This window comes from Bos indicus, chromosome 23 (assembly GCF_029378745.1).
Source record: "Bos indicus isolate NIAB-ARS_2022 breed Sahiwal x Tharparkar chromosome 23, NIAB-ARS_B.indTharparkar_mat_pri_1.0, whole genome shotgun sequence".
Classification (NCBI taxonomy): domain Eukaryota; kingdom Metazoa; phylum Chordata; class Mammalia; order Artiodactyla; family Bovidae; genus Bos; species Bos indicus.
Genome location: NC_091782.1, coordinates 16606466 through 16628742, shown reverse-complemented (window position 1 = coordinate 16628742; position 22277 = coordinate 16606466). Strand labels below are relative to the sequence as shown.

The 22277-nt window shown below is 51.8% G+C and overlaps 1 protein-coding gene across 7 annotated transcripts; it reads left to right on the top strand.

Moving 5' to 3' along the window:
• Window positions 1–931: 931 nt before the first annotated feature.
• On the top strand, window positions 932–14508 carry TREML2 (triggering receptor expressed on myeloid cells like 2). 7 transcript variants are annotated; one of them, XM_070777951.1, is made up of 7 exons: window positions 952–1029; window positions 1972–2037; window positions 2248–2420; window positions 4489–4809; window positions 7457–7877; window positions 8940–9046; window positions 13326–13742. In XM_070777951.1, the coding sequence occupies exons 3-7, from the start codon at window positions 2360–2362 to the stop codon at window positions 13472–13474; spliced, it is 1059 nt and encodes a 352-aa protein (XP_070634052.1). In that variant the 5' UTR covers window positions 952–1029; window positions 1972–2037; window positions 2248–2359; the 3' UTR covers window positions 13475–13742. The 7 variants fall into 7 exon arrangements, 6 of the variants coding, with proteins under 6 accessions (XP_070634051.1, XP_070634052.1, XP_070634055.1 ...); XM_070777950.1 differs by lacking the exon at window positions 1972–2037 and having other exon boundaries at window positions 932–1029; XR_011563382.1 differs by lacking the exons at window positions 952–1029; window positions 1972–2037 and adding an exon at window positions 9335–9404 and having other exon boundaries at window positions 2151–2420; window positions 7457–7951; window positions 13326–13463.
• Window positions 14509–22277: the final 7769 nt, after the last annotated feature.

The following is a 22277-nucleotide window of genomic DNA, read 5'->3' as shown; positions in this document are numbered from 1 at the left end:
ACAAATAAATCTTTCCAAATTTTCCTCAGAAACATTGAATCCAATTTATACTTCCTCTGCTGAGTGGAATGAGAGCATGTGGGTTTTAATTTTCTTGTCAATGCAGCTGTCACAGTGAATGCATTTTTCACAAGGCCTCACTCAGGGCTAGGGGCACAGAGGGGGTTAATAGAAGCATAGACTCTAAGCACATGTGGTCGCCACAAGAGAGAAATGAGATGCCCTGAGTCCCGAAGCCATTTACTGTTTGGACGCAGGAAAGAAAGGAAGATACCTTTTGTGTTGGGAGGAGAGACAGTCTCTGAACTCAGGGGTCTGGGGAGCAGCGTTAAACCGGGGGAGAAAATGAAAAAGGGTGAATGAGGAAAGCACATTGAGAGGTCTAAAGTGACAACCACACCTCATTTCTACCTCAAGTGCCTAGTGCCACGTGTGCACATAAGACTGAAATAACCAATAAATGAATGAATGGATGTTGAGACTGAAATTTGCGATTAACAAAAATAAAACTTCCTTGCTTTGGGATTTGGGGGTTCAAGCTCATTTTAAGGCTGTGGCCATGCAGACTTGAGGATGTTTTACTCTGAGTCCCATCTAAGGAGAAAGTTGGCATAGGTGAGGAGGGGAGGACGCATAGTCATAGGGGTCCACCTGGGTCCCTACACGCCCAGGAGCCTATGACGCAGCTCCTGGGTGTCAGAAGTCCCTTCTCATTCTCAGCCCTGAGGACTAAGTGAAGGGTGGAGTCTTGAGCCAGATGCTGGGTCATTTTAGCTGGAGCCAGACAGCTGTATAGCAGAGATAGGGTGGGCTGAGAGGAAGTTGAGGAAGCATGCCTGTGTGCTGGCTGGGGGCCAGAGCAGGGGAAGGGGGCCTGGAGGGTGTGGTTTCTGGGGTGGAGATGGGGGAAGGGAAACACTGGGGTGCTTTAGGAAGGCTGCAGCAGGGAGCAGGAGTCTGGACGGAGCTGGTGGGTGATTAGAGATGATGGTAGGAGAGGCAGAGAGAGGGATAAAGATAAGGAGACATGTGAGTATGGAAAAGGAGAGGCAGCTTCTGTGTGTGTGTCTATGTGAGTGTGTATGTGAGTGTGAGAGTGTTAGTGTGTACATAGTGTAACAGCATGTGAGTGTATATGGGAGTATGAGAGTGTGTGAGTGTGTGTATGTATGAGAGTTAGTGTATGTGAGTGTGTGTGTATGAGTGTTTGAGTGTGTGAATGAGAGTGTATGTGTAGATATGTATGAGAGTGTGTTAGTATATGTGAGTTTTCCCCTTCTCCAAAGAGATACTGCAGTTATATCACATACCCAATAGGCACCAGGACGTGTGTATATGTGTGTGAGTGTGTACGAGAGTGTGTTAGTGTATGTGAGTGTGTATGAGTGTGTGTATGTATGAGAATGTGTTAGTGTATGTGAGAGTGTGTGAGTGTGTGTGTATGTGTGCCCACATGTGAGAGCACAGGTGCTCCTCCCTGAACCCAAACTTTATACTCCAAGTCTTACAATTTGCATCTTCTTTTTTCTTGTCACTGTGCTGTGTGCTTAGTCACTCAGTCGTGTCCGACTCTGCAACCCCATGGACTGTAGCCCACCAGGCCCCTCGGTCCACAGAGATTTTCCAGGCAAGAATACTGGAGTGGGTTGCCACACTCTAACAGTGACAAAAATAAGGCTACATCTGGGCATGTAAAGGGTTACCTGCAAGTGTGAGCATGAGTGACTGCTCGGACTAGCCAGGAGCCTGGGAGAGAGAAAGGCAGTGCCAGAATGAACGCGTGCATTTAGGAATGAGTGAATGAAACAATGAATGGGAGTTTACAGGAAGCTCCATGTGAATGTGGGTGTGTGAAAAATGGGTCTGAGATGCCCTGCTGAAGCCCCGTAGCCTATACCCATGGTCTCTGAGCCAGAGGATTCCAGAGAAGTCTGTACCTGAGGTTCTAGAAACATCACACTATCCCTCTAGGTGAATAACGGGCTTCAGAGGACAGCACTCTTATTGCACCAGATTCTGGGAGGGAACCTGAAGAGGGTGAGGAGTCTTCTGACCCTGAGAGCCCTCCCTGGGCGGGGAGGCCCCAGACTGGGTGGAGCAGCCACACCTGCCTGAGGTTTCGAGGAAGAGGGGGCGGAAACTGCCTGGGCACCGCCCTCTCGTAGGCTCTGCGGGCTCCCGCGGGCTGCTGGTCACAGTGGGTCTCACAACTTCCTCACTTCCCTAAATGGGCAACTTCACATTTAGAACCCCAGGTCTTCCCTGGCAGACCCAAATGGCCCGGCCAGGATAGGCCTGGGCCCCTAACCTTGGATCCCTGCCCCGCACTGGGCTGTGCCCATCCCCACTGCATGGAGCCATGCCTCCCGCCTTCCTGCTGCTGTTGCTGCTGCTGCTGTGGCTCCAGGGCCCTGTCTCAGGTGAGAGGGTGGGTGGGTGGTTAGCAGGGAGGGAATGGTCTGTCCCTGGACCCCCTTCCTGCTTCTTTTGCCCAGTGATCTTGTGGGGTTGGAGGAGGAGGAGAAGGTTTGGCAGATCTAGTCGCCCCTTACCAGAGACCAGTGAGAAGTTTCCAGCCGAATAGCTGGCCCTGGGGAAAGCTAACCCAGGCCTCACCAACTAAGATAAAGCCCTGGACCCTCTCTGCACGGGCCCCTTTATCTGCCTGGCTTCCTCAGGACCTCTGGCCAGGGCCACTCCCTTTCCTCACACAACAAGCCCTCCTCCCTTGGGCCTCTGTCAGGAAAGCCCTGTTGGTTCTTTATAAGAGGCATTACCTTATGGATGTGAGTGCTGAACTTGCTTTTTCTTGGAACATTGGGGCCACAACACCCATCCCTACCCTCTGTCCTTGGCAGGGAGGGAAGCAATCCTTGAAGCCTTCTCTCCCACCCAACAGCTACTAAATGCTCTTTGAGGGGACCTCACCCAGTTCTGCCTCCCTTGCTGCCATGGCAACCAAGTTACCATTTCCTGTTCAGTTCTGGGCACCGCCTGTGAAAGGGCTGAAAGGTGGGCACACACGATCACAGTGCCCTGGAGATCCTTTGCAAGGTTGTCCCATCTGCACACCTCTCCCAGAAAGGCCCCCCCTGCCAGGGCAGAAGAGTGTCTCCTTGGGTCCCCCAAACCTGTCACCTGCCAAATAATTGAGTGGGATTATTCTGTTTAATTTGCATGGTACAAAGTGATACGAGAGAAGGCGTTATCTTACTCCAAGCCTCAACTCTAGCGGCAGCTGGGTTGGAAACTAAGGTGGACGTCTTGGATCCTGGGCTCTTTCTTGGCCATCACAGCTCTGGGCTCCGTTGGGAAAGCCTGGAGCAACCTGCATTGGGGAAAAGGAGGCGTGGATTGCACACGCACCACGTCTAAGGCGCTGTCCAGGGGCAGTCCTCACAGCCAACCAGAGACAGATGAGAAGACCTTACACGGTCTGCTCACACAGTCAGTGATGGAATCGAGTTTTACCCTATGTTTATTTAGACTCCAAAACGTCTGTTCTCTACTCTGTGTGTGTGTTTGCAGAAGACTCTGAGGGTGTTAGAGGAGTAACTGCTGAGCGGAAGGTGGGTAGAGGGGCGGAGGGCCCCCACTGCAGCCTTCTCCTTCTTCCTGTCCCCTGGCTCGCCATCCTCTCCCTAGTTCTACCTCATCAGACTGTGGATTATGAAGCTCATGTACCGCATCTGCTTCCTAGATGTGGGCATAAGAGGGCAACTTATAAGCAGTGAAGAACTGTAGAGTTCTTTGGTTTAAACACAAACGGGAGTTGATACACATGTTTGGACATACTGAATCTATGGGTTTTAGGAAACTAGAATATTTTAAAATTAAACATCAGCTAGAGTGAACTCAGACAACTTGTTATCTAAAAGATGACTAGAATGAAACTGTTTGTGAAACAAATAACTGCTGTTAATATTCTCCAAGCCTGAATTTTCTTACCTACCTAAGTTCACTGGGCTCTGGAATTTCAGAATGATGGCTTGAGTTTGTGTCTATATCTCATTGAGGGCGGGATAAAACCCTGAAGACGGGGCTTATCACTCTCTCAAGGGACTAGAAAATGCCACAAAGAAAAGGGCTGTGTCTGCTAAAGTTCCCTAAATGTAAGGGCTAAGCTTCCTTTGTTAAACTAGGGGCTCCCTGTGGGCTATGCCTGTGTCTCCACCATTATACTGGGAGTTCCCCTGTGTGTATCTAGCTAGCCCTGTATCTTCCTCATCATTTTAGGATTTCTCCAAGGGCACAGGACTACTCTCTTCCCCATCAGTCTGGGAACTCCTAGTGGGCAGGGCTAGTGTCTCCTCCAACAGACCGAGAGCTCCCTGGGGGAGGGGGCCTATGTCCCCCTCCATCAGAGTTGGGCTGTATTTCTCCTTTGAGTTCCATGAGAGCAGAGCAATAGCCACCTGCCTCTACACCACAAGTTTCGAGTTTCGAGATGCTTCCTTCCTCCTTCCTCAACCAGTCGTGTCTCCCCAGGTGCCCCCATGGAGCATGTGTACTCAAAATTGCAGCACTTCGAAGGGGAGACTCTGTCTGTGCAGTGCTCCTACAAGAGCCGCAAAAACCACCTGGAGGGTAAGGTTTGGTGCAAAATCAGGAGGAGGAAGTGTGAGACTGGGTTCACCCGTGTGGGGGTGCAGGGGCCACGCTACTTGCTGCAGGATGATACCCAGGCCAAGGTGGTCAACATCACCATGGCGGCCCTCAGGCTCCAGGACTCGGGCCGGTACTGGTGCATGCGCAACAGCTCCGGCATCCTCTACCCTCTGATGGGCTTCCTGCTGGAAGTGTCTCCAGGTGAGCAGGCCTGCTGGGGCGCTGGGATGCTGGGGGGTGTCTTCCCGCCCTGTAGTCCACTGACATCAAAGATAACAAGGATGATAATAATCCATCAGTGGGCATGATGGACAGTGGGATTTTCACAGTTCTCTCACAGACACCTTCATGGGCATTTTACAGATGAAGAAAATTAGATGTAAAAAGTCCTTTGTGGTTCTGACCTTGTTCAGGATCACAGAGCTAGCAAGTGGACGGGATGAGATTCGAACTCAGGACTCTTTGTATTTTGTTTTAGTCAATCATTTGTTCAGTATTTATTCACTGTGCCCCGATTCTCTGCCAGGCACGATTCTAGGCTCTGAGGACACAGTGGTGAGTAAAACCAGACACATTCCTGTCCTATGGGAGGTGATAGGCAATAACACATCATCCGACAAACAGTTGCAGATAGCAGTGAATGTTCTTAAGCAAATAAAACAATGGGATGTACTAGGAAGTTCTGTGGTGGGGGGAGCGACTGAGTTAGTGGGGAGTCAAAGAAGACTTCCCTGAGCAGATGACATCATGCAGAACCTGTGTGGGATGAGAGTTTTCTAGTCCTGTTGAAAGTGGGTGGTTCAAAGGGCTTTCCAGGTGGGGAGAACTACATATGCAAAGGCCCTGAGGTGAGAAGAAGCTGGTGCGTATTGAGTATTGGGCAGAGCAATAGAAGATGAGGTTGGAGAGGCAAACAGCAGCCCTGATGCCCATGATATGGGGGTCTGAGTTTTATTCTAGGTACAAGAGGAAGCTATTGGAGAGTTTTAGAGGGTGATATTGTGCCTTGACCTTAAGATGATCAAAGCTCTCTCTTTAGTATGGAAAAGAGAGGAGGTCCAAGAACGAAGCCTGCACTCTTTCTACATTTACAAGATAGGAAAGGGTGAGGAGCCAGACAGAGAGCCTGCAGAAAGCTGCCAGTGACTGTGAAAATTACTTTCCACCCTTCCCGGTTCCTCTAACCCAACTGCATCCCCATCTTCTGTTGGGTCTGAACTTGGGCAACTGCCATCTCTAAGATGCAGAGCAAATCTCATGCTTTCCTTCTCCAGTTCTGCTTTAGCCCCAGGGAAGTAGTCAAAACCAGTTTACTGAAGTCTTCATTTGTAGGGACACAAACATGAAATTGAGGGTGGGAGGAGAAGGGGACGACAGAGGATGAGATGGTTGGATGGCATCACTGACTCAATGGACATGAGTTTGAGTAGACTCCAGGAGCTGGTGATGGACAGGGAAACCTGGCATGCTGCAGTTCATGGGGTCACAAAGAGTTGGACACGACTGAGCGACTGAATGGACAGTAAATGTGAAATGGCTTTCCCCTTAGTGTATCTTCCCGCTGCACTGTTGGGTCTTACTTTCCATCTCTGGACCACACTTTGGGGAGATTCCAACTTTGCATACCTTACTAGGAAATGAAAAATCTGCAAAACTTCTACTCTTCCACTGCATCTTGAAAACTGAGCTTTCTGGCCCCAGGCACCTGAGGTGGGAAAGGGGGACAGCTGCTGTCCAACCTCCCTCCTTCATCACAGGAGGTAGGGGAGGAGGGTTCCTCTCCATCATCTTCTCCTGGTCCTGCACCTCCCGACCCGTTGGCGTACTGAGGTAGGGATGAAGGTGAGGGAAACGGTTGCGTGACCTCACTGACCCTTCAGGAGGTCTCTCTCTCTGTGGACGTTACTCCTTTTCTGCCCTACTGTTAGATCCTCTGTGGCCAAGTGCTGGCTCTCCCAGGGCAGCTGTGTGTGTTCTTTGAACGGGTCCTTTGGGGGTCTTCACACTGCTCACTAGGATGATTTGGGAGATCTGGCTCCAGGTTGGCCTTTTCCCCTATCCCTACCTCACCAATTCTGCTTGTTCCGGTTCCCTCACCTAGAAAAATGGGCACCTTCCTTGGGGAGGCCCTCAGAGAGCGTCCGTGCATGCACGGCAGTGGGATGCAGCCACAGCCCTCTCCCCACCACAGCACCCCTTTCTCTCTGTTCTCCTGTTTCCTGATGAGATCGGCTCAACACTGCTCCCTAGACTGAGCCCTCACAGCTCCTGCCTGCTCCCCTTCCACCAACCAAACTCCAGCCTTCTAGAAAAGGGGATGGTGAAGGCCTGCCCTGATGCATGGGGTGGCGGGACCAGTTCGGGTGTCTCTTAATAAGCCCCCAAGGAAGTCATTTGACCTCACTGCTCATAGTGTACTTGGGAATCGAGGTCTTTGATGCGTCCTCGTCCTCATCTCCGGATCCCAGTTGCCAACTGTGGAGCAACTGGGAAAGGTCACATTCAACGTCAGAGCAGAGAAATCTCTGACTTACAGGAATGAGGAAGGTCCAGAGAGTGACAAGAGAGGTGGGGGTAGGGAGGGAAGTGTCTTCTCGTCCCCGTGGCCAGACAGGGGACACTGAGAAACTTGGGAAATACTCTTCCTTCTTTGCTGTGCCTACTTCCTCCTCCTTGACCTCACCCTCTGGACACACACACACATGGTCCCTCAGCAAAGCAGGGTCCTAGGTCCAAGGGACAGCCTCCCCACCACCCAGTTCCCAGACAAGCGTGTGGGCTGCCGTCAGCTGCTTCCAGAACCAAGACCCCAACCCAGTCTCACCTTCCTCCCTTTCTGGTCCCTCAGCCTCCATAACCAAGGGAAACACTCCTCTCACGAAGCTGCCCAACATCTTCCAGAGTGAAACAGTCGTTGCCACAGGCCCAGCGCCCACCTCAGGCCCTGGGAGCCCTTTCATCAGCCGAGGGACAGTGTTCACAGCTGGACTCCTCACCTTGGCCAGACCTCTGCCTTCTCCCACCTCAAGGAGCACCAGACTGACTTCTGTGATGGGCTCCAGTTTCTCCAGCACTAGCCTGTCCACCACGGGGCCTGGGAGGGCCACCGGGTCCCAGACTGCGACTGTGTCTCCCAGCAACACCCGAGCCTCCGCTGCAGCCCTAGGCTACACCTCCACTAAGGCCGCGCACCTCTGCACCGTGGGAGCCCCCACCATGGGAATGTGCCCCACCAGCAGAACTCTCCTCAACCACTTATTCCCCAGCAGGTACCTGGCGCGGGGGCTGGCATCAAATGCCGTTTTCCCAGACATGGGAACAGACCGCCTGAGCAGACCGCAAGGTGCAAATGTCACAGCAGAGCAGCCCCTGTCGCACTCACCACCCTACTGGGAATCCAGTCTGGGCTGCTGCTGAATGGGTGATGGGAAGCTGGGACGGACAAGGGACAGAAAGGATGGTGGCGGGAAATGAGGGTGGGGCTGGGTCAGCGCGGAGTCTGAGGATGAAGAGGAGAGGGTCAGGACTGCACAAGGGGAGCATCTCGGAGAGTAGGAAATGGGGACACTTTAATGTGGGTTCCCCCAGGAGTGGACTTGGAGACCAGGATACATGTTGTACTTGGAACACGGGACAGAGCAAGGGGAAGTGAGTCAGGGAAGGGAAGGCAGCAGACGGAGCACTTGCACAGGCTGGTCATCACCGTGGGCAGCAAGGGCTCAGCCCCACTGGGGAGAGTCCGGAATCCAGTGTCAGGCAGCCGTGTGGAGGGCGAGGAGGCCGGGGCCTTTATGTCCCACTGTTGGTGGTCGATGGGGGGCTGCCTACTATGCATGGCATGGAGGGCACCAGCGACAAGAGAAAGCCGTCAGACCAAAAGTTTTTTTAACGGAGGTGCTGATGACTGGTGTAGATGGAAGTGACGTAGCAAAGAGGGATACAGGCAGGGAAAGGGGGATACAGGCAGGTAACCACAGCATGTGTTCTGGAGGACAGAGGTGGGAAGTGCCATCCTCGGTCACCCTGGGGAGAGTAAGACTCTTGGCCTCTTCTGTCACAAATGGGTGTCTCTTAGAGCCCCCGCCCTCAGCAGAGAGGACTCCCCCCCATACTGGAGAGACGCATGCCTTTGCTGGGGGCTGGGGGCTTCGTCCCCCTGACCTTTGAGCACCTCACTTCCTTCTCCCGCAGCTCGGTCCCCAAGGAAGAGAGGCCGTCTCTCCCCGTGGGGACTGGCGGGTCCCACTCTTCTTGCGTGGGATGTGGGAAGATGTGGGCCCGGGTGGGGTGCCCAGTACTCATCTTCTCCTGGCCCTGTCCTGTCTCCCCAGATACCTTGAATTTTATCCCATGGTGCTCGTCGGGGTGCTGGCACTGCTCCCCATGCTTGTGATGCTGATCGTGGTCTACGGCTTCTGGAAGAAGAGACACATGGGAAGTGAGTAGAACCCAACCCTCGCAGCCCCCCAAGGACAGAGCGCTGGGGAGTCTGACACCCTTTCCAAAGCCCGACTGCCCCCAGTCTCCAGGCGGTCGGTCCTCACCTGCGTCCACTCAGGAGGACCATTCGACACCCAGGAGAGGGGGAGGGTGGGCAGGCAGTGACCGCTCAGTGGAACCTTCTGGGGCCCAGCCACTTGGAAGCGGAGGCAGAGGCAGAGCGGCTGGCCTGGGAGCTTCGGGGGCTGAGCAGGACTGCCCTTTGCATCTCTCCCCATCCTCGCAGGCTACAACGTGTGCCGTGACCCTCCCAGATCCTGCAAGGACTCGCCTGCAAGACCGGAACCTCCCTGGAGGTCCGCTTGGTCTGAAGCCACTCAACTGTGGGGTGGGGAGGAGCTTCTCCCAGAGGGGCCCCGGGAGACCCCCAGAAGACTCCTCAGAGGAGGAGTGAAGACGGGGACGTGTCTGGGTTGGAGCCGGGCTGGGGGTGAGGACTGTGCAACCTGGACTCAGGTCTTCCTGGAACCGGAGGCTGTGCCGCATCTACTTGGTTCCCCTGGGCTGCTGGGAACCTGGCGGGGGTGGGAGTCAGAGCACGTGGCGCTAGGCAGGAAGTCTCTGAGGGTTTGGGGCGCCACTGAGATGGTTCTCCTGGGAGCCACAGATCCCAGGGGCCCCAGCTAGGTGGCAGACAAGCCCCGAGGGTGCTGTTTGCAGACAGAGAACCTCTGCTACATTCAGCCTCGGAACCTCTTACTACAGAGCTGAGGGGGGAGGGGTGGACAGCTGGGGCCACTCTCTCCCGACCCAGGGCCCTGTCCTCAGTTTCCCTCTGCTCCCCTCAAGCGTCCCTATGCTCCTGGGGGAAGAAAGAGTCCCAGAAGCAGCTTATGTCACAAGGGTCCCACCCCAGAGGAGAAACAGTGACTAAGAGGTGGGGGTCGATAGAGGCCCTGGGGACCCCAGAGCTATCTAAGCCTCCCAACCCCCTGGGCCGAGCATCCTCTACCGGGCCTCCGTGTGCCCCCTGGCCTGACCACAGCTGCTTGTCCCTCAGGTCCCGGGTGCCAGTGGAGCCCACGCCCCCACTGCTGCCTGCTCTGAGAGCCCTTGCCTGCAGGGCAAGCCTGTCCCTAGACCTGCATGCAGAGGCTGACCAAGGCTCTTTCCCCCAGTTCCCACACCCTAGCTCTGGGTCTGTACTCCTGGAAGGGATGCAGGGGAGGCCTGGGGTCCACTGGAGGGGAAGTCTTAGCTCAGAGAAAGGAAGGATCACTTCCCTCCAGGGACTCATTGTTCCCTGGGAAAAGAGGACCCAACGGTGACACAGCAAAGACAACTCAGAGCTGCCCGCAGCCTGGAGGAATTCCCTGAGCTGGGAAGGGGCAGGGAGGGGGGATGGAGCCAAGGAGCCTGGGTCAGGGGCGCAGTGGCCAGAGGAGTCTCTCCTGCCCCCCTTCACCCCCCGCAGCCCGCCCTCCAGCTCATGGCTCAGATTCAGCCTCTTCAGCAGCAAAGGCTAAAGAATAGGGGCTGGATTCCTCCCCTAGGGAGGGGTGTCCACCAGCCTGGGGCCACTGGATGAGAGCCTTGGGGTGGATGTAGCCTCTCTGCTCTCAGCCCTGGGTCATAGCCCTCCTTGGTAGGACAGCAAACCTCAGAGTCAGGGGAGTGGCACAGAGGGGCCTTGGTGGGCAGCCAGCCCAGGGTCACCACTCTAGGGTGGAGACGGGGAGAGAGGAAGGGGCAGGGGGCAATCCCGGCGGGGGGGACAGTAGGGAGGCAGCCCCTCTGCCCTGTGTCCAGGAGAACACACTAGAGGGGAGACTCGGACTGAGGAACTGACAGGCCTGGTGAGGGACGCACACGCGTGCGCACTGATAACCAGCCTCCTTATCAGGAGGGTGTGGCCCACACCTGGTGTATAACCAAGAGGGGGTTAATTTTCCCCCCGAAAAGTGCACACCTATGGCCCTGCCCCAGTTGAGAGCAGGATGTCAGGGAGAGTACTGCAGGGGCTCAGGACCGGGACCCAGGAGTGCACCTGTCACATGGGACCCTGGGCAAGTCACTGACCCTATCGGGCCTCACGTTTCCTGTCTTGTGAAAGGGGACACTAATTCCTACCTCTCAAGACTGTATTCAGGATAAAACGGAATAACACACGAACCTCACACAACTGACAGAAAGACTAATGCTTGGTCCTCCAGTTCTTTTCCAGGTCTGATGCTTGTCACATTCTACCTTTAAGACCGTCGGACCCCAAGTCTCTGTTTTGTCCTCGACTGCAAAGGGGTAGAGAGGGAAGAGGGCCACATGGTCTGGTCCCAGGAGGTGGGGCTGGGTGCAGGCAGAGGCCTCTGTGCCCTGATGTTATATAGGGGAGTTGTTAGGGGGACCAACCATCCCTGTTTGCCCAGGATGAGCGGCTCCTGGAACCAGGTGGACCTGCCTGAGCTGCCCACCCCTGGAGCCAGCTCTCACATGGACTCGAGCTAAGGACAGACACACAGCGCTGGGGAGGTGCAGACCATGTCCCCAGCTCCCCAGCCCTTAGGGGCCTGGGTGGTGTTTTTGGACCTCTAGGCCTCCAGGACATTTTCCTTGAAACCCTGGCCTCTCACTTCCTGCTACCTGTTGGCCCTTCTCCCTGGAGCTCCAGGAAGACCCACATCCTCAGCAGATCCAGGGCGGGCCAGTGCAGGGCAGGGCAGGTATCAGGCAGGCCAGGGCTACTGCTGCCTTTGGTGGACGAGATGAGGGACTTTCTGAGCAGTGGGTGAGGCGACAGGACACACCTGTGAAGGGTTTCCTGTCATGGCTAAGGGAAGGAGCAAATAAAGAAAGCCCAGCACCCACGGGATGTTTGCTCTGTGAGCCCTGATCTGAGCCCAGGGGACACACGTGTTCTTGCTGTGGGGCCAGCAGGCGAGCCTGGGGTTCACAGTCCCCCGTGGCTGCAAATGGGCTTCTCACTCTGCATCAGCCTGGACACAGCTGTGCTGTGTGGCCGGGCTCCTTCTTCAGGCTTCGGGGCTTCCTGCCCCGGGGCTGGGAGTTGTGAGGGCAGAAGGTGGCCTCGAGTCTGTCTGGAGCAGACCCCTCTCAGGGCAACCCGTTCCCCTCCATCCACTGACACAGGGAGTCTGAAGCCCTGGCAACCCCTGCCTTCTTGGCGATCCTGAAGGGTGGCCTGTCTCCAGAACTGCTCCTCAAGTGGCCCAGGGAGGTCTGACATCTGCCCATTCTGTTTCCCACCTTTTGCTTCCCCAGCCTCGTCCCTGAGCGTATAAACCTCCCTGCCAGTTGCTGCTCCCTATAAGCCCGATCTGCTTCGCGGCTTGTTTACGGACTTCTCTCTTCTTTGTTGTTTATTAACCATGAACAGCCTGTGACAATTGTTTTTCTGTAGCTCATCTACTGACCATTATTTTTTTAATGTGTTTGATTAGTGTGGACTTTCAACAACCACTATGGACTGACAATGGCCAGCTGGGGGCTGGGGTACAGGCAGGACCTGTGGGGCGGAGATCCTTTCCCCTTCTCTCTCCCTCCCCATTCTTTTGCACCCATCTCCCTCTCCCCACCCGTCCCCTCTGGTGATCACACCCTCAACTTTGCTCTCTCCTACCCTTACCAGGGACCCTCCCTGCACCTCCATTCCTGGAAATGACTCTCCATCTCCCCCTACCCCCTTCTTCAGTCCCCATGGAATGTGCCAATCCCCAAGCAAGCCTGGATGGGAAGTCTCTGACCTCTGGGGACCTCAGAAGTGTTGCCGAACTCTCTCACTCACCTTCGGCCCCTTGCTTTTTTTCAGTGGAGAGGAGAAAGTTGAGGCTTGGGAGGAAGAGGTCGGATCGAGAAGGGAGAAAGGAGGAGGAAAAATAGGTTCTTAATTTGTTAACAAGTCCAAGTTTGTACTGCTTGCCGCATGACAGGAAAATAAATGGGACATGGAAGAGCAACTTCATTTGGAAAGCCAGCAGAACGGGCTCAAAGAAATGTCTTACCCGAGTCAGAATTCAGGCTTGTTTTATACTAAAAGTCTGAGTATTGCAGACTTTTTATACTAAAAGTCTGGGTACTGCAGACTTCTTGGTGTCAGCCAGACGCTGGAGGGGAGGTGAAAATGCTTTGTTTTGGTAGTTCCTGTAAACTTCCAATAAGACAAATGTTATTCTCCATTCTGCAACTTTTTATCTCTGCATGAATGGAAAGGCATTGTACCTTTAAAGTTCAGAGCCCAAAATGGGCTATTATGTGTCTTTCAGGCTATAAACAACATTCTCAACCAGAAGCAAAAGCAATCCCTGGTGGTCCAGTGGTTAAGAATCTACACTTCCATCATAGGGGGAAGGAACTCAGATCCTGCATGATGCGTGGTTCAGCCAAAAAAAAAAAAAAAAGAAGGTTAAAATAAAAGAAACCCGGAAACAGTGTCAGACTTTATTTTTGGGGGCTCCAAAATCACTGCAGATGGTGACTGCAGCCATGAAATTAAAAGACGCTTACTCCTTGGAAGGAAAGTTATGGCCAACCTAGATAGCATATTCAAAAGCAGAGACATTGCCAACAAAGGTCCGTCTAGTCAAGGCTATGGTTTTTCCTGTGGTCATGTATGGATGTGAGAGTTGGACTGTGAAGAAGGCTGAGCGCCGAAGAATTGATGCTTTTGAACTGTGGTGTTGGAGAAGACTCTTGAGAGTCCCTTGGACTGCAAGGAGATCCAACCAGTCCATTCTGAAGGAGATCAGCCCTGGGATTTCTTTGGAAGGAATGATGCTAAAGCTGAAACTCCAGTACTTTGTCCACCTCATGCGAAGAGTTGACTCATTGGAAAAGACTGATGCTGGGAGGGATTTGGAGCAGGAGGAGAAGGGGACGACAGAGGATGAGATGGCTGGATGGCATCACTGACTCGATGGACGTGAGTCTGGGTGAAGTCTGAGAGTTGGTGATGGACAGGGAGGCCTGGCATGCTGCAATTCATGGGGTCGCAAAGAGTTGGCCATGACTGAGTGACTGAATTGAACTGAACTGAACTGATCCCATATGGAAAGGCAGGGAGACAGGCTGATGGGGAAAAGGCTGGGCAGAGAGAGTCAGAGTTCCCCGGAGCCTCAAGCAAGGCTCAGATGTAGCACCTGCAGCTGAGGGTCCTGCCTATAGGCTGAGGCCTCCCCTTCCTCTCCAGGCTGCCACTTCCCAGGCCGGCTTTGGTGGCTGAGCTGAATCCCCCTGGACTCTGGCTCTCTCCTCTCAGGGGCTTGGTGCTGTCTCACTTCCTTCCCCTCGCCTGAAGTCAGGAAGAGGGCCCATGGCCTGGGAAGCCAGATACCAGCTGCGCCTGTCCTGCTGGTGCTCTGGGCTCAGGTGAGGGGCAAGGAGGGAGGGCAGAGGGAACAGGACAGGAGGAGAGGGAAACGGACGTGGAGGAGGCTGTGAGGAGGAGGGGCAGGGGACAGTGGCGCTGCGGCGGGGGGCAGCTCTGGGGCTCATTCTGTGTAAGCACGAAGAGGGTGGCTCCTGTAGGGGGAGGCCCTCATCTCACAGCCCTGCATTGGTGGCTGGGGGGCTTCCTGACTGGAGGGTTTATTCTCAGGCTGCCGGGAACAGAAGCCAGAGTTGCCGCATAAACCGCAGGATGAGACAGTCTCTGTGAGATGCTGATACCCACCCCAGCAAGGCTTAAAGCTGAAAACCCGTGCAGGGAAGCATCCACATATTATTGTGGTGGTTGTTCAGCTGCTCAATCGTGTCCAACTCTGTGATCCCATGGACTTCAGCACGTCAGGCTTCCCTGTCCTTCACTATCTCCCAGAGTTTGCTCAGACTCACGTCCATGGAGCTGATGATGCCATCCAACCATCTCATTCTCTATCGCCCCCTTCTCCTTTTGCCCTCAGTCTTTCCCAGCTTCAGGGTCTTTGCCAAAGAGTCAACTCTTCGCATCAGATGGCCAAAGTATTGGAGCTTCAGCTACAACATCAGTCCTTCTGCCTCAACATCAGTCATTACAATGAATATTCAGGGTTGATTTCCTTTAGGATTGACTGGTTTGATCTCCTTGTAGTCCAACAGACTCTGAAGAGTCTTCTCCAGCATCACATTTCAAAAGCATCAGTTCTGAGCACTGAGCATCAGTGTTCAGCCTTGTTTATGGTCCAACTCTCACATCTTACTGGAAAAACCATAGCTTTGACTAGATGGACCTTTGTTGGCAAAGTGATGTCTTTGCTTTTTAATACACTGTCTAGGTTGGTCATAGCTTTTCTTCTAAGGAGCAAGCATCTTTTAATTTCACGACTGCAGTCACTGTTTGCAGTGATTTTGGAGCCCAAGAAAATAAACTCTCTCACATTTCCATTGTATCCCCACCTATTTGCCTTGAAGTGATGGGACCAGATGCCATGAGGTGCATTTTTTGAATGTTGAGTTTTGAGTCAGCTTTTCACTCCTCTTTGACCTTCATCAAGAGACTCTTTAGTTCCTCTTCAGTTTCCGGCATGAGGGTGGTGTCATCTGCATATCTGGTGTTATTGATATTTCTCCTGGCAATCTTGACTCCAGCTTATGCTTCATCCAGTCTGGCATTTCACATGATGTACTCTGCATAAAAGTTAAATAAACCAGGGTGACAATACAGAGCTTTGACATACTCCTTTCCCAATTTTGAACCAGTCCATTGTTCCATGTCTGGTTCTAACTGTTGCTTCTTGATCTGCATATAGATTTCTTAGGAGGCAGATAAGGTGGTCTGGTATTTCCAACTCTTAAATAATTTTCCACAATTTACTGTGATCCACACAGTCAAAGGCTTGAGTGTGGTCAGTGAAGCAGAAGTAGATGTTTTTCTGGAATTCCCTTGCTTTTTCCATGATCCAACGGATGAGGACAATTTGATCTCTGCACACGGTTGTACTGTGTTAGTCACTGGCCCAGGCTCTAGATAATTCCCGGGAGCCTCGATCTTCCAGTCAGGCTGACCTCAGTTTGGGCTCCTTCATCGTGACTTTGCTGATCTCAGGGCAAAGGACTCGGGATCCTATTGGTGTGGAAGCCATGAGTCTTCCAGGAGCTCTGGTCGCAGAACCATCTGTCTGGTGTGTCCCAGGCATGTTCCTTTCCTCCTTTTGTGTGCCTCTCAGACTTCCTGAATCACAAGATGTTAGAGCCAGAAAGGAGTCTAAAAATCACTTCTGGCCACTCTTTCACAGATGAAAACTGGGGCCCCTTCCTCAAGGTCTCTGGCTCGTCAGGGCTAGAACCAGCCCCAGACCGCAGACCTGCTGGCTTTTGTGGGCTCTGCTTTCCCCATCACATACATTTTTTCGAACATTTATGTTGCTACCCACAGGACTCCTCCATCGACATGTGATGTTCGCAGAGCTTCCTCAGGCTTGAACAAGACTGACTTCTTGGTCCATTACCAGGCATCCCTGATCCCCAACTTCTCCTAAAGGGCTCTGCTCAAGATAGGTCACAGGTAACTGGGTGGGGGTCAAGAAATGTGGATAGAAAGGAGACAGTCAGGTGGCAAGGCAGGCATGAGGCCCTAGGGGGTGGGGATGAACAGCCAAGAACTCAGAGAGCCTGAAATTGCCCCTAATAGTAAGAAACCTTATGTGTCAGAGTGGGAAGTCTAGGGTCATCCCTAGCCAGAGGCCCTCAAACACTTCTCCTAAAAATTTCAGAGTTGCAAAGCATCCCCTGTGTTCTTTAGGTTGGTCAGGGCTTGAAAGGTACCTTCCAAGACTCCCACCCTGTGTGAGCCTGTCCAGCCATTTGGAAGCCTGAGGACCCAGATCAGCTGCTGGCTCATTTACTGTCTAAGCCTTGACTCACTTTTATCCATGGAGGGCATGGGGCTAAGTTCTGGGAGGGAAATCAAAAACTTTGAGACCCCATCCTTAGCTGAAGAAGCCCATAGCCCAACCAGGAAGTCAAACATGTAAATAAAGGATTATTTACATGTCTGTATGATGTTACGTGTCATACATGTAGACATCATAGAAGCATGTTGGGTGGAGGTCCAGTGTAGACATCATAGAAGCATGTTGGGTGGAGGTCCAGTGTAGACATCATAGAAGCATGTTGGGTGGAGGTCCAGTGAAGGGAGGACCAGGTTGTTGGAGAAAGCCAGAGGTATAGACTCTCTGGAGGACTCCCTAGAGGAGGTGACACGACCTGGGTCTGTTGGATGAGCAGGAATTTATCCGGGGGTGACAACACAGGTTGGGGGGAAGGAGGGAAGCATAACACCTCCATGTGTCTGCAGGACCATATGTGTGTGCTCCTCTTGCCCAGGACTGGGGGCCAGAAGTGGGGAGTCCTAGAGTGTGGGGCAGCTAGATAGGGATGTTCCCCTCTCAGTCACCCTTCCAGTTTCAGCACCATCCACCATCAGGAGCACCAGGAGGACCACTGGCGCCTCCCACCCTGTCACTGACAGCTACTGTCGCCTCACCCCGGTCCTCGCAGCCCTTCATTTGCTCCCACCCACTGTTGACGCCAAGTACCATGTTCCCCTGGATACCTGGCTCTCAGGGGATGAAATGGAGTCAGATGGTTTGCTTCTGGTCATTTCACCTCTTTGTACCTCAGTTTTTTCATCTGCAAAATGGGACCAATAACATTCCCACCTAATATCCAGGTTTCTTACCCTTTGCACTACTGAGATTTGGATATTATTCTGAACATTTCCTTGTTTTGAGGGGCTGGACTGTAGGTTGTAGGATATTTAGCAGCATCCTTGGCCTCTACCTGTTAGATAACAATAGCACAAATACCCTCCAGACTGCACAGTCATGACAACCAAAAATGTCTCCGGGAATCACCAAATTTGCCTTGGTGGACACAACCACCCCAGTTGGGAACCACCGTTTTACAGGGCTGTTGTGGGGATAAAATGAGATCAGGGACTTAAAGGGCTCAGTGCCAGGGACATGACCAGAGCTCCTTCTTTTTCCTTCTCCCCACTCCAGCTTTTCTCTATAAGTACAGGCAGGGGGCCATTCCAAGCTGCAAGGGTCTAGGGGACTAACACTCTGTGGCGACTACCATGTGTGGCCTGATTTCTCCTCTACCCCGCCTGATGGTTCTCAGGTGGCTGATGACGGTGGAGGAGGCACAAGTGACAGGCAATCACCCCACCTTCCTCCTGGAGGAAGGCCTTATCCTCACATACCTGCCCACCAGACCTCAGACCACCCTCCCTTCTCCTCTCCAACTCTCCATTCCATTTCCGGCCGTGTCACAGCCTAACTCTCAGGTCCTGTGGGCAAGGCGGACATCTCCTTGTGACTGAGGGCAAGCAAGGTCATAACAAAAACATTCTCAAATGAGCTACTGAGTAGGAGGAGGTGAGATGACAGAAGAGGCTGCGTGACTCAATGGGATTTTGCCCAGGGGCCTCTGCTCTGGTTGGCAGTGGGATTCGATGACCCTGAGAAGTGATGAATCTGCAGTTCTGAGTAATCTTCCCCAGAATGTGGCAGGATATCCCCCTTCTGCCCACACGGCCTGGATTTTCCAGAGTTATGAGTCATTCCCTGGGAGGGGGGCACTTCTGTCTCTGTGAATGACCATAGAAAAAAGATGAGGTGAGCATACACCAAAATAGTACTATAGTTCTTCCTGGAGAATGGGGTTAGAGGAGGGGAGGAAAACTCCACTCAATATAATGAAGAGGATTGACTCTGAACACAGATTGTATTGTGTCTGTCGCTCAGTTGGGTCCAACTCTTTGCTGCCCTATGGACTGTAGCACACCAGGCTCTTCTGTCCATGGTATTCTCTAGGCAAGAATACTGGAAGGGGTAACCATTTGCTTCTCCAGCTGATCTTTCCGACCCAGGAATTGAACCCAGGTCTCCTGCATTGCAGGCGGATTCTTTACCATCTGAGCTACCGGGGAGGTCAGATTATGTTGATCTAAATCTAACTTCTATCTTATATGAGCTGTGTGAGCCTATGCAGGTTGTTTAATTTCTCTGGATCTCAGTTATCTGGAACAATAATATTATCAACTTGATGGGTAATGATGCAACATATAAATTGTTCAGACCAATGCCTAACACATGGTAAGCACTCAATAAATATTAGTGTGATTTAAGTGGTGGGATTATGGACCCCTTTTACCTTTTTAGAGAAAACTTTTATATATTTTTCCCCATAAAAATTATTTGAACGTAGCTTTTAAAAGATTTTACAAATGCTAACTACATTTTATATAGCTATTCATGTTAATAGGCACAACTTCCCTTTAAAGCTGGGCCCCACCTAAATGTGGCAGCTGATACTGGGGAAAATTGCATGCAGTTTGAAGTTATGATGTTTCAACTGCACAAGAAGTATTCCAAATAAATGTTGATATCATTTGTTGTATGTCATCTACTTAGTAAACATGGTTAAATCTCGATTCTTACAATTTCAATACTAGGTCTTTACAAATTATCTATTTTTTCTAAATTGAGATTTTTTTAAATTCTAAAAAAAATTTTTTGGAAACAAGCAAATTTTGTAGCAACTAATCTGTCTTTAGGACTAGTTTTGGTTTCTATGCTAATCCAGCCCCTTTCTAATCTAATCTAATCTAGCTCTACTCTTTCTACTTTAACTCCGGGGTTCTGGCAGATGTCTCAAAATTGAGAGTAGATTTAAAAGCATCTCATGGCTGGATAATGTTAGAAAGGGCTGTTCCACATGCACACTGGTGTCAATATTTATTTCCTTGTTGATCCCTGATTGCCCAGTGTGCTCTGGGGGTGGAGGGAAGGCCTTGTGACCTAGCTCAGGCCAAAACATTACAGGGAAACAGTGCCACCATGTGGAGTCCGGTTGGTGCTAGAGGTGGGAATCAGCCCCTCTGTGGGGGAACTTTCCTTTCTTTTCAGGAAGGCTGCAATTCTCTAATAATTCTCTTTTATTTTTAAGGCTTTGTGCATCTAAGACAAGGCCACTCTTCAGTTGGCAGAGATCTGTGGTCAAAGCCTGGTCTTATTTCTACCTTGACAGGCATCCTGACTTCTCAGGATCTCGAACTTAGACCAGAAGTCCAAAGTTGCCTTTCTGAATGAGATGGCCAGATATGCCTCAGACTTTCTCAGATGACTCATTTGAAGGCCTCCTTTCACTCCCCAAACCCAGGTGTTCACAGTCTAGAATTTGGCATCTACAGATTTACAGCATCAACACCACTTCCACACCGAGCAACGAAGAGGCACTGCCTCTTGTTTACTGCACCTCGCTAGCACCTGGCCTGGTGCTTGGCACATGGTGGTAATGTTTAGTCACTAAATTGTGTCTGATTCTTGCGACCCCATGAACTGTAGCTCGCCAGGCACGTCTGTCCACAGGATTCTCCAGGCAGGAATACTGGAGTGGGTTACCATTTCCTTCTTCAGGGGATCTTCCCAACCCAGGGGTCAATCCCAGGTCTTCTGCACTGCAGGCAGATTCTTTACTGACTGAACTACCAGGGAAGCCCTGGCACATGGTAGGTGCTTGGAAAATATTTGTGGAATAAATGAGTGTGCCCCTGAGAAGAATGCTCCAGGCTCTCCTGTTCCCTTCTATAAGAAGGACAGGAACATCAAGAAGGAGAGGGCATTTGTAGGCGAAGTTCCCTGCCAGGAACAGATGGCTTTTACACAAAATGGTTGAATTATCAATCATTCTGGGGCTTCTCCAGTGGCTCAGCAGTAAAGAATCCACCTACAATGCAGGAGATGTGGGTTCGATTCCTGGATTAGGAAGATCCCCTGGAGAAGGAAATGGCAACCCACTCCAGTATCCTTGCCTGGAAAATCCCATTGACAGAGGAGCCTGGTGGGCCACAGTCCAAGGGGTCACAAAAGAGTCAGACACAGCTTAGTGACTAAGCCACAAAAACAACATCAACCATTTTAACAATGTTCTTTACAGAGGAGTGGTCAAGGATAAGGGAAGGGGTCATGATGCACTGAAAGACAGGGAGCTGTTAACACCCCCAGACTTGAAAGAGCAGGGAGAGAAAATTGTGTTATTGGAACTGAGTGAGCACCAGAGCCACAGAAGAGGGACCACCAATGGGAGCTGTTGCTACAGAGGAAAGCAGACCCTTTCAAACCATAGAACACATGGAGGGAATAGGGGAAAGTAAAGACCCTAACCTATTTCTTCTCTTGACCTCCAAACTCCTGCCAATATCTTCCTTTGACTTAACCCAGGAGTAGGCTGGTGGGCTGGAATCCTGGGTGATGCAGTCCAGAGGGGTCAGTCTCCTAGGAACAGAGCAGGTCTGAACAGAAAGAACATGGGTTGGTGGAGGGGGCAGGAGGGAAGAATGACAGGCCCAGTGGTCAAGGATGTCAAAGGCAGCAGAAAAGCCAAGAAGGGGAAGACTGGGACAAGGCCGCTGTGACTTGTAGGGGTCAGACTCAAAGAAGCAGTTGAAAAGCATGAACAGCAAAGCCGTCTCTAAATTTTTCAAAAAATAAAATATATATACAAGATAATAAAAGGGCAGCGATTGAAGAGGAAGCAGAGACAAATGAGGGCCTTTCAGGACAGTTGAGACTGTGCCCATGTGATCATGGAGGAAAAGGCCCTGGGGGTTGGAGGACGGTAGAGCTTGAAGATACTGGAAGAAAGAGGACATAGGTGATAAAGCAGGTTCCTGGGGATTGGCAAGGGCAAAGAGAGAGAGGGGGAGGAAAGGTAATCTTGGAAAAGTAAAATGGAAATGGAAATCTGGGATGGACATAGACAGGGAGAAGAAAGGAAGAATTTAGAGAAAAATATATTGAAGAGGGAGGAAAATAATGTCAGCTACTTTTTTGAGCACTTCACAATTGATCATATACATTTACATACCCAGATACTGAAGTTGCTGGTGAGTTAGAAAACCTGCCCAATAACTAGTAAATAATAGAGCAGGACCTGCTCACTGTAAGAAGCAGACCCTGTATGCTTAACCCCAGTCTGTAGTTTCAGTTTCTGTCCCACCCAGGTTTCCAGTTCCCACACTCTGCCCACATTCAGGCTAGACATCCTCCTCCAGCCCTGCCAGATCTGGCCCAGTTCTGATCCAATCAAGCAGCAATTAAGACTCCCATCACCTAAGATGCCCTTCACCAGGCTCAGTGCATGGGTCTTTGCCTCTAAGCTCCTGTGTTCTCGACTAGATCTTCCCTTTGACCTGATGTCCTGCATCACTATGGCCCCTGGACAGAGGTTGAGAT

What these genes read in the sequence shown, in the direction of transcription:
- TREML2 (XM_070777950.1), top strand. Translation starts at nt 2,360, where the DNA reads ATGCCTCCCGCCTTCCTGCTGCTGTTGCTGCTGCTGCTGTGGCTCCAG. An exon ending in AACCACTTATTCCCCAGCAG is followed by an intron (nt 7,878 to 8,939) that starts GTACCTGGCGCG and finishes CTGTCTCCCCAG; the next exon opens with ATACCTTGAATTTTATCCCA. An exon ending in GAAGAAGAGACACATGGGAA is followed by an intron (nt 9,047 to 13,325) that starts GTGAGTAGAACC and finishes TGTGTCTTTCAG; the next exon opens with GCTATAAACAACATTCTCAA.